The 14,020-nt window shown below is 41.0% G+C and overlaps 1 protein-coding gene across 2 annotated transcripts in view; it reads right to left on the minus strand.

The window, feature by feature from the left end:
* TEC (tec protein tyrosine kinase) overlaps window positions 1-14,020 on the minus strand; it is a 140,863-nt gene that overhangs the window by 9,819 nt on the left and 117,024 nt on the right. For both annotated transcript variants that reach the window (XM_059383564.1, XM_059383572.1), the window contains exons 9-14: window positions 11,556-11,610; window positions 8,555-8,634; window positions 7,247-7,380; window positions 1,841-1,915; window positions 972-1,143; window positions 633-849 (exon numbers count right to left, since the gene is read on the minus strand). In XM_059383564.1, coding sequence (XP_059239547.1) covers window positions 633-849; window positions 972-1,143; window positions 1,841-1,915; window positions 7,247-7,380; window positions 8,555-8,634; window positions 11,556-11,610 — 733 coding nt within the window. The remainder of the gene's footprint in view (window positions 1-632; window positions 850-971; window positions 1,144-1,840; window positions 1,916-7,246; window positions 7,381-8,554; window positions 8,635-11,555; window positions 11,611-14,020) is intronic.

Raw genomic sequence — 14,020 nt, forward strand, 5'->3', positions numbered from 1 at the left:
TCCCCATTTATCACCTGACCAGTCAGTCATTTCCCTTCTCTAAAGCTAATTTTCTTCTCTATCAGACAACAATGGTCAGAAAGACTGTTGTGGGGGCGCCTGGGTGGCTCAGTGGGTTAAAGCCTCTGCCTTCCGCTCGGGTCATGATCCCAGGGTCCTGGGATCGAGCCCCGCGTCAGGCTCTCTGCTCAGCAGGGGAGCCTGCTTCCCTTCCTCTCTCCCTCTCTCTCTCTCTGCCTGCCTCTCTGCCTACTTGTGATCTCTGTCTGTCAAATAAATAAAAAATCTTAAAAAAAATTAAAAAAAAAAAAAGAAAGAAAGACTGTTGTGACTAGCTCTTACATGAGATTCTTATGGAGATCAAATAGTTAATATATAGTAAGCTGCTTAGAAACAATGACCTAGGTAGTTATGTATTATTAATGCAATTGCCTATGTAATTATGCATTACATGTATCAGATGTGATCAAGAGTTTTCTGTTCAATTACGAGGCAAGTTAAATTTACCAAGTTTAAAGATAACGGTGAAACACCGTTGAGAACAGAGATATTAATTCATCATCGTTCATTTGCTGCCCCAATGTTACAAAGGAATGCGGCCAGTGAATGGGAATGCGGGCGGTCGAGATTACCAGATCTCTGTGGATGAAGCTGTTTCTCTCCAGGTAGTCCATGCCTTCACACACATCTTGACACATGCTCAGCAGCACATCTCGACTAAAATGACCTTGTCTCTGTCGGAGGAAATTCAGAAGACAGCCCCTCTCCATGAACTCGGTAACAATGTAAATCGGTTTCTGCTGGGTGCATACACCGTACAGCTGTACTAGCTTCGGGTGTGTCAGCTTCCTGGGGGGAGAAGTCATGCATACACGTAGTTACCATAGGAAAAGAAGCCTGCGGGGCTATTGGCTGGTGGGAGGCTACTTTTTAATGCAAAAAGAGGAACCAGAAAGAACAGGGTAACTTACATCATCACTTTAGCTTCTTCTATAAAGTCTTCCTCGCACATGGCACCTTCCCTAATGGCTTTGATTGCCACCTTGTACTGAGCCCTCCACTTGCCCAGCCTCACCACTCCAAACAGTCCGCTCCCCAGTTCCCTCATAAAGGTCAGCTCTGAGGGATTGATCTCCCATTTTTCTGTGAGACAGAGGGGGGAAGCGGTAACATTTAATAAGGAGAACGCAGCATCAATCAGTGGGAAACAGAGAAGCAACAACTAGGGTCAATGTCAAAGTCACAGGATAATATGGTTAAACATAGAACAGACTTGCCACCTACACCCAAACTGCAAACGGTGACTTTCCATCCCCTGGGGAGGACGTACTCCCTCCCTACTAAGCCATCAGAATATAACCAAAGTGAACAAGAGAAGGCAAGAAGATGCTAAATAATGGGCTAATAATAATAGAGCTTAAAGATACTCAGAAAAAAACAAAATCCTAATACTTTCTCCTTTAATCTTCTGTTTAAAAGGCTTTGGCTAGAAGCAACCAAGACAGTCAGGTTGGAGGTCTTCTTTATTTCCTCCATCCTTACTTTACTGTAAGTAACCAATCAAGCTGCTGAGAGCCAGAAAAGGATTTGATTTATTGTAGAAATAACATGGTAATGTTTGTTTTTCACTAAGAGAAAGTTTTCTGCCGAATTATAAATAAGGATGAAAGCAGAAAATCTAGGGTTTCCATAGCTACAAGTACAATCATCTAAAAACCCATACTATACAATGATAAAAACAGTTCTACTGTGTGGAATTCTAAACATCTCAATTGGTCTTGCGGTAACGGATGTTTTTTTCTAAGGGAAATTAGTCAGGGCAACTACAAAAATGAGTTACCATAGCTGAAGCCTGCAGTGGTTGGAGCATTTTTCCCCTTCGTACTGACTGGGTACCGCAGTCTTGTGACAAGTCCTGCAAGTTAGAGAAAGCATTGGAATTGAACTTATTCTTTTTTTTTTAATTAAACTCATTCTTTTCTTAAGATTTTTTTTTTTTTAATTTATTTGACAGACAGAGATCACAAGTGGGCAGAGAGGCAGGCAGAGCGGGGGTGGGGGGCAGGCTCCCCGCCGAAGCAGAGAGCCCGATGCGGGGCTCGATCTGAGAACCCTGGGATCATGACCTGAGCCGAAGGCAGAGGCTAAATCCACTGAGCCACCCAGAATCCCCGAAATTGAACTCATTCTTAATCATTCTGCATGTAAAAGCTCTAAACTTAGACACTCATGTATAAAGGGCATTCATTCGTCCACTTAGCGCTCATCCTGTGTATACACACAAAACTCTGCTCTATGCTAACAAAATATAAAAAGAAAGGAAAGCAGGCAGGAAGAAGATGATCCTGTTCTTTGAATTAACAATTTCATATTTTTATGAGACATAAAAAACTTTTTTACATATATATGTTTTTATTCACTCAACAAACACTGTCTTTTCAATACCGCAGTGTTTACCAAGCACTCAGCTAGCTAGCGTAGTCTCACACATTTTTTAAAATGTTAAAAGGTGGGGTGCCTGATGGCTCACAGTTGGTTGAGTGTCTGCCTTTGGCTATGTCATGATCCTGCTGTCCTGGGATCGAGCACCACACTGGGATCCCTGCTCAGTAGGGAATCTGCTTCTCTCTCTCTCTCCCTCTGCCTCCCCCAAATAAATAAATACAATCTTTAAAAAGGCAAAATATAAGTAAAATGTTGAAAAGTTTCTAACAGCTATTATCAATTATTATTTCGTGTTCTTTTCAAATATGATCTGAACTATGAAAGGGAATTATGGTAATCTATTAAAATTAAAGTGATTCACCTTGAATAACTCAATACTAGTAATCTTAGCATAAATATGGGGCTCCAAACTATCAACAGCAGGACCCAATAGCTAAAGCAACGCTGAAAAAGAAAAGCAAAGCTGGAGGCATCGTGATGCCAGACTTCAAGCTCTATTACGAAGCTGTAATCATTGAGACAGCATGGTACTGGCACAAGAACAGACACACAGATCAATGGAACAGAATAGAAAACCCAAAAGCGTACCCTCAACTATAATGGCCAACTTATCTTCGACAAAGCAGGAAGGAATGTCCAAAGGAAAAAAGTTTCTTCAACAAGTGGTGTTGAGAAAACAGGACAACAACCTACAGAGGAATGAAACTGGACCACTCTTTATACTATACACAAAAATAAATTCAAAGTGGATGAAAGACCTAAACATGAGATGGGAAACCATCAAAATCCCAGAGGAAGCACAGGGAGCAAACCACCTCTTTGACCTCAGCCATAGCAACTTCTTACTAGACAAAAATCCAGAGGCAAGGCAAAGAAAAGTAAAAAAGAACTATTGGGGCCTCATCAACATAAAAATCTTTTCTTTTTTTTTGAAGATTTTTGTTTATTTATTTGACAGAGAGAGAGAGAGAGAGAGAACAAGTAGGCATAGCCACAGGCAGAGGAAGAGGGAGAAGTAAGCTCTTCGATGAGCAAAGAGACCAATGCAGGGCTAGATGCCAGGACCCTGGGATCATGCCCTGATCCAAAAACAGATGCTTAACTGACTGAGCCATCCAGGTGCCCAAGATAAAATCTTCTGGACAGCAAAGGAAACAATCAACAAAACGAAAAGGTACAGAATGGGAGAAGATATTTGCAAATGTTATATCAGATAAAAGGCTAGTATCCAACATCTATAAAGAACTTATCCAACTCAACACCCAAAAAACAAATTAATCCAGTTAATTTAATGTTAATCTAGTTAGTTTAATGTTAAGAAATGGCAGAAGCCATAAATAGACATTTTTCCAAAGAAGTCATCCAGATGGCCAACAGACACATGAAAAAATACTCAACATCACTCAGCATCAGGGAAATACAAATCAAAACCATAATGAGATACCACCTCACACCAGTCAGAACTTAGCACCAGTCTAAAATTAACAACACAGGAAACAACCGGTGTTGGTGAGGATTCGGAGAAAGGAACGCTCTCATACACTGTTGGTGGGAATGCAAACTGGTGCAGCCACTCTGGAAAACAGTATGTGGGTCCTCAAAGGGTTCTGCCTTATAATCTAGCCATTGTACTAGTAGATATTTACACAAAGGATTCAAAAATACTGATTCAGAGGGGTTCGTGAACCCCAATGTTTATAGCAGCATTATCAACAGTAGCCAAACTCGGGAAAGATCCCAAATGCCCTTCAACAGATGAATGGATAAAGAAGATGTGGTATATAAACAATGAAATATTACTCAGTCATCAAAAAGAACGAAATCTTGCCATTTGCAACAATGTGGATGGAGCTAGAGTATTGTGCTAAGCAAAGTAAGTCAGAGAAAGACAACTACCATATGATTTCACTCATCTGTGGAATTTAAGAAACAAAACAGATGAACATATGGGAGGGAGGAAAAAAGAGGGAGGGAAACAAACCATAAGAGACTCTTGGGACACCTGAGGGGCTCAGTTGGTTGAGTATCTCCCTTCAGCTAGGGTCATAATCCTGGAGTCCCAGGATCTAGCCCCGCATCAGGCCCCCTGCCAGTGGGGAGTCTGCTTCTTCCTCTCCCTCTGCTCCTCTCCCACTCCATGCACTCTCTCTCTCTCTCAGATAAACATACAAAATTAAAAAAAAAAAAAAAAGAGAGAGAGAGAGAGAGATTCTTCACTATAGAGAGCAAACTGAGGGTTGATGGAGGGAGGTGGGGGATGGGCTCCATGGGTGAAGGGTATTAAGGAGGGCAGTTAGGATGAACGCTGGGTGTTGTATGTAAGTGAGGAACCACTTAATTCTACTCCTGAAACCAATTATTATGCCATATGTTAACTAACTAGAATTAAATAAAAATTTGGGGAAAAAATGGAATAAAATGCCAACAACTGGGAATACTAACCACTTTGGAAATCGGTGAAGTAGGTTAGACACTTTAATGTAAGTTGCCTACAGCACTAAATACGAAGGAAGGCAGATGTCTCTCCCGTGAGCCCCCACAACACTCCTTGTTTCTTCCGTTACAGCATACCTCACGGTAACTCTAAATGGTTACATACTTCTCTGTCTCCCCCACCAGACGGTAAGAGCTGAGAGAGCCAGGATCAAAAACTCTCTAGTCCACCATAGTTTCCCTAGAGCCAGACACAGTTCCTGCCATGTAATAGGCACCCAAAATGTGTCTGCTCAATGAGTGAACTTAGATAATGGTGAAGAATAAAAATTATACAAGAACACACAAACACAGGAAAGCAAGCAAGCAAGCAAGCAAGAAAGAAATCAAGAAAGAAAGGAAGGAAATGTGAATACTAAAATATAACAGAATAAGAGATAAGAAAAAGATCTTTGGGGTATAAATTGATATGAAAGTGGCTCCTCACATGTTAAACATAAAGTTAACATAGAACCCAGAAAATTCACTCCCAGGGAAGTCACCCAGAGAAGTGAAGAAGATATTTTCATGTAAAAACGTATAGACAAATTTTCACAACGGCATTATTATTAACAACCAAAATGTGGAAACAAGCCAGATGTCCACCAACTGATGAATGATGATGAAATGGATTAAAAAAAAACAAACCACACAGTTGATTATTTGTCAAGAAAAAGAATGGAGCACTTATACAGGTACAACATGGACAAATGTCAGAAACATAATGTTAAGTCACACAAGCCAGTCACAACAGACCACATACTGTATGATTCCATTTATCTTGAATGTCTAGAATAGGCACATCTGTAGAGACAGCAAATAGATTACTGGTTGCCAGGGGCTGGATTGATGAAAGGGGGCGGGGGGGTGACCAGTGATGCATTCAAGATTTCTTTTAGGGATGATAAAAATGTTCTTAGACAGAGAGGAGAAGGGAGTTGAGGGAAATTGGAAGGGGAGGTGAACCATGAGAGACTGTGGACTCTGAAAAACAATCTGAGGGTTTTGAAGGGGCAGGGGTGGGGGAGGTTGGGGGAACCACGTGGTGGGTATTAGAGAGGGCACGGATTGCATGGAGCACTGAGTGTGGTGCATAAACAATGAATTCTATTACGCTGAAAAGAAATTAATAAAAATAAATAAATAAGTTAAAAAATGTTCTTAGATTATGGTAATACTTGGCACCACTCTAAATATACTAATGACCACTGAATTGTACACTTTAAATGGGTGATTTTTATGATATTTAAATTATACCCTAATAACAGTTTCTATCATTATCTGAGAGCATGGGCATGAATGTGGTTTCTGTTTTTTGGCGTTTGGTTTGTTCCCACTCCGATAGTAAGTATAGCAGAGATTCAGGAAGATGGAAAACTTGCCCAGGACATGATCAGTCTTTGGAAGCCAATAGTACAGCCCTAAACCCTGGGCTTGTCTCACAGCTTCCATGACAACTCTGACATAGACACATCTAGGGTTTTAGCTTCATACAGTTAAAGAAAGGAAACTATTCAATGAAACCTCGAAAGATGGTAAGGCAGATTTTACTTACGACCACTGTGATTGGTACAGGGACCGCTGCAATCGGATTTTAGAATTCAAGAGAGATTGGACTCAACTCCAAATATAGCGTGGACCAATGGGGATTGACAGCCACGGAGTAGTGTTAGGGTCAGTGGACGGAAAATGACTAAGAAAATGTTGGGGAGCCCTTAGGGCTAATCATACATTATATCCTAATAAGACAATTTAAAAATGTAATAAAAAATAAAAATAAATAAAATTTTAAAAAGTAAAATAAAATAAAGAAATGCTGGGGAGTGCGGGCTTCTGGGATACACCAATCTAAAAGGAAGTTGCTGAAGACAAGCCAACCTGATGAGACCTCACCTGGTGGAAAATAAGGAACTTGATCAGATATTGAATGTGAGCAGATATCAGATGTCAAGGTGGGAATTCTGCTTAAGCTGCTTAGCAGAGTTCTTGCTAAAACTGGATTTTACAAGAAAGTGCACAAATGGGTCTAGGAGATGGTTCCAGAGCCCAACTAAAGCTTGGTCAAGCAAAGAGTCTTTGTCGGTACCAAGGGTATAAATCCCAGAAATGTGAACATTTACCGTATACAAGAGTATCTCATGTCCTACAATCAAGACAGCTTTTTACAAGACTTAACATGATTTCCACTTTTCTTTGTATGTTTCAACTCCTTAATAGGCAATAATTTTAGACTAATCACATTCTGCAATTAACTATAAACTGAAACTGCCCAAGGAAGAACCCATCACAATGTCCCTCTATTTGAAAAATGTTTGAACAGTTCCCTTACCTGCTGCGTTGTGCTTGTGATATTCAATGATCTCAGGAATGGAACCAAATGCATGTTTTTCTGCCAGATAATACTTCTTGGGGGAAGTTGTTGTTTCCTTTATATGATAATGCCTGAAACCTGACGAGCCCTCGCTGAAACAAAAATCCAAATGTGTTAGTGCCAAGTCAGAATCACGTAACTTCATTCTTAAGATGTTTTCCACCAGCAACAACAGGTCCCTACATATACCCACTTCTAGTCTCTGCACAACCTTTATTTTTCCCCATGTTCTTCCCAGCTTTGCCTTTCACATTAACAGGTGGAAGTTTTTAAAGGGGTCACTGATGACATACTTGGCCGTTGCAAGAGATTATGAAAGAGAAGATTAACCAATTCCATCTGCCAACAGTGAAAAGTCTTAAAATAGTTCCTGTCTGGCTAAGGTTCTTTGTCCCTGCTATTGATGTAAACCTGCAGACGTCTGGAGCTTCCAAAAGTGAATAAGCTGACTTATAAAAAATGTGCAAATTCTGTTTTAGATATCTTTTTATAATAACACAGATCTCCTCAAGTCATCTCTTGCTAAAGATCCTTTCAAGGGAACTCCCTCTGCTCTTTAAGTCAAGCTCCTTGACATTGACGTGAGCTGACCTCTACTTTTATCTCTTAGGGTTCTCCTTCCTCCCTCACCCCACCCCTCCCCTTCCGGCTATAAGACGCTTTTGTCAGTTCCTAGAACTTATCATATCCTCACTCAATTCTGGGCCTGGGGAGTTTGCTAAGTCAGAAACACTCTTTCCTCTCCCTCCAACTTCTGCCCTCATGATGTATCAGGTCTAGCTAGATGTCCCAGACTGTATTTGTGATGAACTGGGGGTATCTTTGGGCTGTGTACCATCCCCCACACACATATACACGTTCTCTCTGAGCACAGGACCTACTCACATACTACCATAACTGCCTCTTTGCTTGTCTGAATCCCCCACAAAGCTATCGGAGGGCAGGGTCTGTACCTACTTTGTTCACTGTGATAACCTTAGTGTTTAGCTCGGGGCACAGGAATTATTTCTTGAATGTTGCCAAAGTTTCTATAGACATTTGCAACATAAACACACACACACACACACACACACACAGAAAATCATAAGAAAAATTACCAAGTATAGGAAGTATGAATACAAAAACTAGGACAGACTTTAGAAATCAAGTTTAGATCTTGTTTAGTGCTGAAACGCAGCATATTTTTTGAAAATTAGGAATCCATGCAAACTATATAGGAACTTCATATAAAAACTCTTAAGGAGAGATGATTGATGGAGAACTTACCCTCCAAACTTTGTATAAAGGGAGACCGTGTACATGCCTGGTTGACTGGAATCCCTTACCATAAAACCACCTTCTTTATCCTAAAATCAAAGTTAGGAAAAATTTTTCAATCCAGTAACAAGTATCATGCCATAGAGAAAATTCAAGAAACTAATCTTACAATTTCATGATTATTTTTTGCCTAGAAAACCTTCTTTGGAGAAGTACAGCTTACCAACAGGGTACACCTACATGACTCCCCATCACATTACTGTGCTTTGAGAGGAGTTCAAGAAAGGACTCTCACAATTCCCCACTATCACAAACCTTCACACACACCAGCATGAGATATTTCAGCAAGATATTGCTCAGGGCCCTTCAGAACCAATAGACAAGATTTTGCAATTCCTTTCGGTTCTGGACATGTGGGGAAACAGTTCCTGAAAAATGTATTTCTTAATAACTGGATTTCATTTCATACATTTTTTATATTTGCTATAAGCTTTGAATCCTGACTCAATATCATTTTCTATCCACATAGCATTTTTCCTGTAAATATCTCCGTGCTCTTTATAAGAACATTTAAAAAAAAAAAATCCTTAATCCCCCTGGAAACTGCTGTGAAATATCACTGTTCATGAAAGGAGAGACAGAAGCACAAGAGAGCACAGCCAGAGAAAACCAAAAAGATGAAACACAGAATGACTAAAATATAAGTTCTCATCAGGTTTTAAGCCAAACAGCAAGAAACAGAAGCTAGGGATCTCCAGTATCCCTCCACCAATAACCCCACCATCAGTCTCCAGGTCTGAAATTGCTTTAAGATGACAGTGTGTTGAGCATTTGAAAAACAAGATAGATTTTATTATGAAAACAATGAATTAAACAAAGTCCCACAAATAAATCTGATAAAAACAATTAGGTACAAGCAATGATCCTAATAGCTCACCAATCTGTAAAAAGTGTAACAGCTACCATATATTTATTGAAAGCTTACTTTGTTTTAGTATGTTCTGATATGTGGATTTACTTCATCCTCAAAACAGTCCTATGAGACAGGTTCTTCCCTTATCCCTGCTTTACTTCACAGGCAGGGAAAAGGGGCACAAAGAAGATGGAAAACTTGCCCTAGATCACACAGCTAGTAAGGAGCAGAGCCAAAATTTGGACCCTAGGCTTTCCAGATACTGACTCCCCTACAGCTGCCTCTCATTGTGGGGCCACCAGAGAAGCCTATGAGGACCATGTTGGGGAGCAGGTGTGATAAAACAGCATTTGAGTCAAGCAGTGACATGCTTTTGCTCTCAACATAAACTACAGAAATCAGTGTCCACCATAACCTTGACTGGTGGTAATGAACAGGAGGTAAAATGAGAAAGCATGGGTTTTAAAAATGGAGAACTGGGGCACCTGGGTGGCGCAGTGGGTTAAGCCTCTACCTTTGACTCAGGTCACCATCCCAGGGTCCTGGGATCCAGCCCCACTTAGGGCTCTCTGCTCAGCGGGGAGCCTGCTTCCCCCTCTCTTTCTCTGCCTGCCTCTCTGCCTACTTGTGATCTCTGACTGCCAAATAAATAAATAAAATATTTTTTTTTTAAAATGAAGAACTATTACCAAGTAGGATAACTAGATCATAAACATAGAGAATTGTATGGGCCATCCTCTAATCCAACCCCCCCTAATCTTGCAGATTAGAGACTAGAAAAGAGACTAGAAAAGCTGCAACTACATTCAGGTCTCCTTCCTCAGACCATTGAAGCGGCTTCTGTACTACATCTTATCTTTTCATTTATTTTTCTCAAGTGTGAGAATTTAAGCACACTTATTATTTATTATTATTTGACACTTTTATCTCTAAAGGCAAATAAATAGTTATTAAAACTTCCATTTATAAAAGATACCATGTAATATAAATTATTTTTAATATGTAACTTCAAACAAAAGGGAAAAACACATTTTTTTTTAGATTTTTTTTTTTTTAATTTTACAGACAGAGATCACAAGTAGGCAGAGAGGCAGGCAGAGAGAGAGGGGGAAGCAGGCTCCCTGCTGAGCAGAGAGCCCGATGCGGGACTCGATCCCAGGACCCTGGGATCATGACCTGAGCCAAAGGCCCAGGCTTAACCCACTGAGCCACCCAGGCGCCCTGGGAAAAACACATTTAAGGACTAAAAACAAGGTGGCAAATAATAAGCTGGTGAGAAAGGAAAGGAAAGAAAGTGTTACCCATGCATTAGCTGTTACCTACAGCTAGGTAGGTAGCTAGATAGGTAGGGGGTTTGTTTCCCCCTCAAAAAAGATATGTTGGAGGGGCGCCTGGGTGGCTCAGTGGGTTAAGCCGCTGCCTTCGGCTCAGGTCATGATCCCAGGGTCCTGGGATCGAGCCCCACATCGGGCTCTCTGCTCACCAGGGAGCCTGCTTCCTCCTCTCTCTCTGCCTGCCTCTCTGCCTGCCTCTCTGCCTGCTTGAGATCTCTCTCTGTCAAATAAATAAATAAAACCTTTAAAAAAAAAAAAAAAAAAAGGTACGTTGGAGTACCAAACCCCAGTACTTCAGAATGTGACCTTACTTGGAGAGTTACAGAAGGAATCGAGTTGAAATGAGATCAGTAGGCTGGGCCCTAATCTAGTGATGGAATCCTTACAAGAAAGGGAAATCTGGACACAGAGACAATGGTGTGTGGAGAGAAAACAAGGCAGGACGCCTCGGACAGATCCCTCCCTCACAGCCCTCCGAAGGAGCCAACGGAGCTGGCATCCTGACTTCAGACGCCCACCTAACTCCAGAACCATGTGACCATACATCTCTCCTGCTTAAGCCACTCAGTTTGTGGTAGATTGTTTTGGTGACCCCAGGAAACTAAGAGTGTATGGATCCTTAGTCTTATATGATTAAAAAGAACCACTTGCATCACAGTATTTTTTGAGGCTTTAGAACCAGGTATGTGAAATCACCCCTCGGAGACCTGTTACAATTAATTTGCACTGCAACCAAACTCACAAAACAAGCACAAACCCTTACCTCACTTCTGAGGAGCTGCTCTGCTTTGCTTCTGTTTGTGTTTCTGCAGTACCACCTGGGCAGAAAAAGAAGTCCCTTTAAAGCCATGGCTTTTTAAAATTATTTTTTATTCTTTTTAGGATTAACAAGGTAATACCGCTCATCAATAATAAATAAAATTAACAGGAATAAGACATTACTCATAATGTCAGTAATATAGGCAACCACCAGTAACATTTGGATATACTTTCAGACTTTTTCCACCCACATTTTTATGATGATATGCACATATGCCATCATTCATATATTTTTAAATTTATTTATTTGACAGAGAGAGAGAGAGATCACAAGTAGGCAGAGAGCCCAATGTGGGGCTTGATCCCAGGACCCTGGGGTCATGACCCAAGCTGAAAGCAGAGGCTTAACTCACTGAGCCACCCAAATACCCCCATATTTTTTTTTAAGATTTTATTTTTTTATTTGATAGAAAGAAATCACAAGTAGGCAGAGAGGCAGGCAGAGAGATAAGGAAGCAGGCTCCCTGATAAGCAGAGAGCCTGACTGGGGACTCGATCCCAGGACCCTGGGATCTCGACCTGAGCCAAAGGCAGAGGCTTTAACCCACCAAGCCACCCAGGCGCCCCTCATATTTTTTTAATTAAAGTGGCATCAATCTCCACCTGCTAGATCATAACCAGAATTTTTTTATGACAGTAGATGACAGACATCTTTACCAAGCAAACTAGTTTTGTGCATCATGGTATGGATATGTCATAATTTATTTAAGCTATTCTTCATTATTTAGTAGAAAAATCATTTCCAATTTCGAAATAAGAGCAAGAACGAATTTTACTCCACAAATTCTAACTTATGGGAAACATCACCCTACTTTCATTATTGTATATAATTCAAATTAAATCCTACCCCAAGCCCCCATCCCACCAATAGGCTATAGGTTTCAACTCAAGTCATTCTGGAGGCTCCGCCATTGAATTTCACAAAGGTGCCTGGGTCTTCCAGACAACCCCTGGGGGTCACCGGAGCCTCTACTGCAGGGATGTCCCCATAGCCAAGTAGAAGCGCCTGCCCCCCACCCCCGTCCCACCAGGTCCTGCTACACAACGAGCCCCCGCAGATCTGTGCCCTTCTTAATCCTTGGGAAATCTTTCCCAAGGAAAGATGGAAACTGCCCTCTCCCACCTCATCCTCAGAAATACTCTGCCATCTCCCTGCTTCCCCAGACCAATCTTTTCATGAGATTGTAAGTACGCCAAAGAACATGAACTCAGACTGTTTTCTCTGGCCTTCTGTTTTAAGCTTTTTGTTGTTTGTTTGGTCTGTTTGTTTTAGATGCCCTTTAGTGAGCAGAAAACCCTCCACCACGGTCCTATTTCCTGAGGCTTCCAATGTTATGATACCAGACTAGTCCCTCCCGGCATCTGAATTTCCTACCACTGGTTCAGCCTTCTATAAAAGAACTGACACCTACTTTTGACCCAGCAAACACCCTGAGACAAGCAAACATACAGGCCTTCTCTGATTGAGGAAGGAAAACTACAATGACCAAAATACAATAATAAGATCTTTTTTTAAAAATCTAGATTGTTCTATGCACTCATAACAGCCAAACGTCCATTTCAACACGACGACTGTTATTTTACTTGGAGTCTGAGGTGATTAACCAGAATTATGAGCATTAAGATCTCATTGCTGCAGACTCCACTTTAGGAACTGAGACCAAGTTTAACAGAGGTGCACTTGTGTGATCAATCCATTTCTGAATGAAGTGGAAAGATACAGTAAATGCGGAGAACAGAATGGATTCTGTCACTAAGCTTCTTCACTGATAACAAGAAACATTTGTCAGAATGCCAAAAAAAAAAAAAAGAGTCATAAAAATTAATTAAGGAAAGGCAACTGGAGCTCTTGGGGTATATTATAAACTAGCAGGACCTGAAAGATTAAGGAAAACAATTCTCTTTATAAACCACAAAGACCCAACCCCGTATCTTCACAGCGAGCATAAGCAAGAGAGGTTTTAGTTTCACATTCAGATGTAAGGAATCAGTAATGCTGCCTCAAGAGGAAATTCAGCTGAAGATATTCAGAGAGAGAAAGAAGCTCTTTCCTCATCTAGTATATTCACAGCTTCTGGGAAGGGAAAAAGGACATAAGAAAGAAAAGGAAAGGGCAGACGGGCTTTTTGAAATCCTGCCCAAAGCAGTCATTTTCGGAAGCATCTGCAGACTCCCTGAAAGGGAATTTTCCCTCCTTAGGATGTAAACTCAGACCTTTAAGAGGCTGTTGAAGGAAGGGACAGAGGAAGGAGTGATGGACAAAGAGATGAATCAATTCATGGTGAGTGTTTCCCAATGGTCTGTCGTGGCTTCTCTGTCTCTTTTGTGGTAATTCTCACCAGGCGAGAAGGGAAAGACAGGGGTGCATCTGCTGAGCTCATCTTGGCCGGAAGAAGGCTACTCACGGGC

This window comes from Mustela nigripes, chromosome 1, assembly GCF_022355385.1.
Source record: "Mustela nigripes isolate SB6536 chromosome 1, MUSNIG.SB6536, whole genome shotgun sequence".
Taxonomy (NCBI): Eukaryota; Metazoa; Chordata; class Mammalia; order Carnivora; family Mustelidae; genus Mustela; species Mustela nigripes.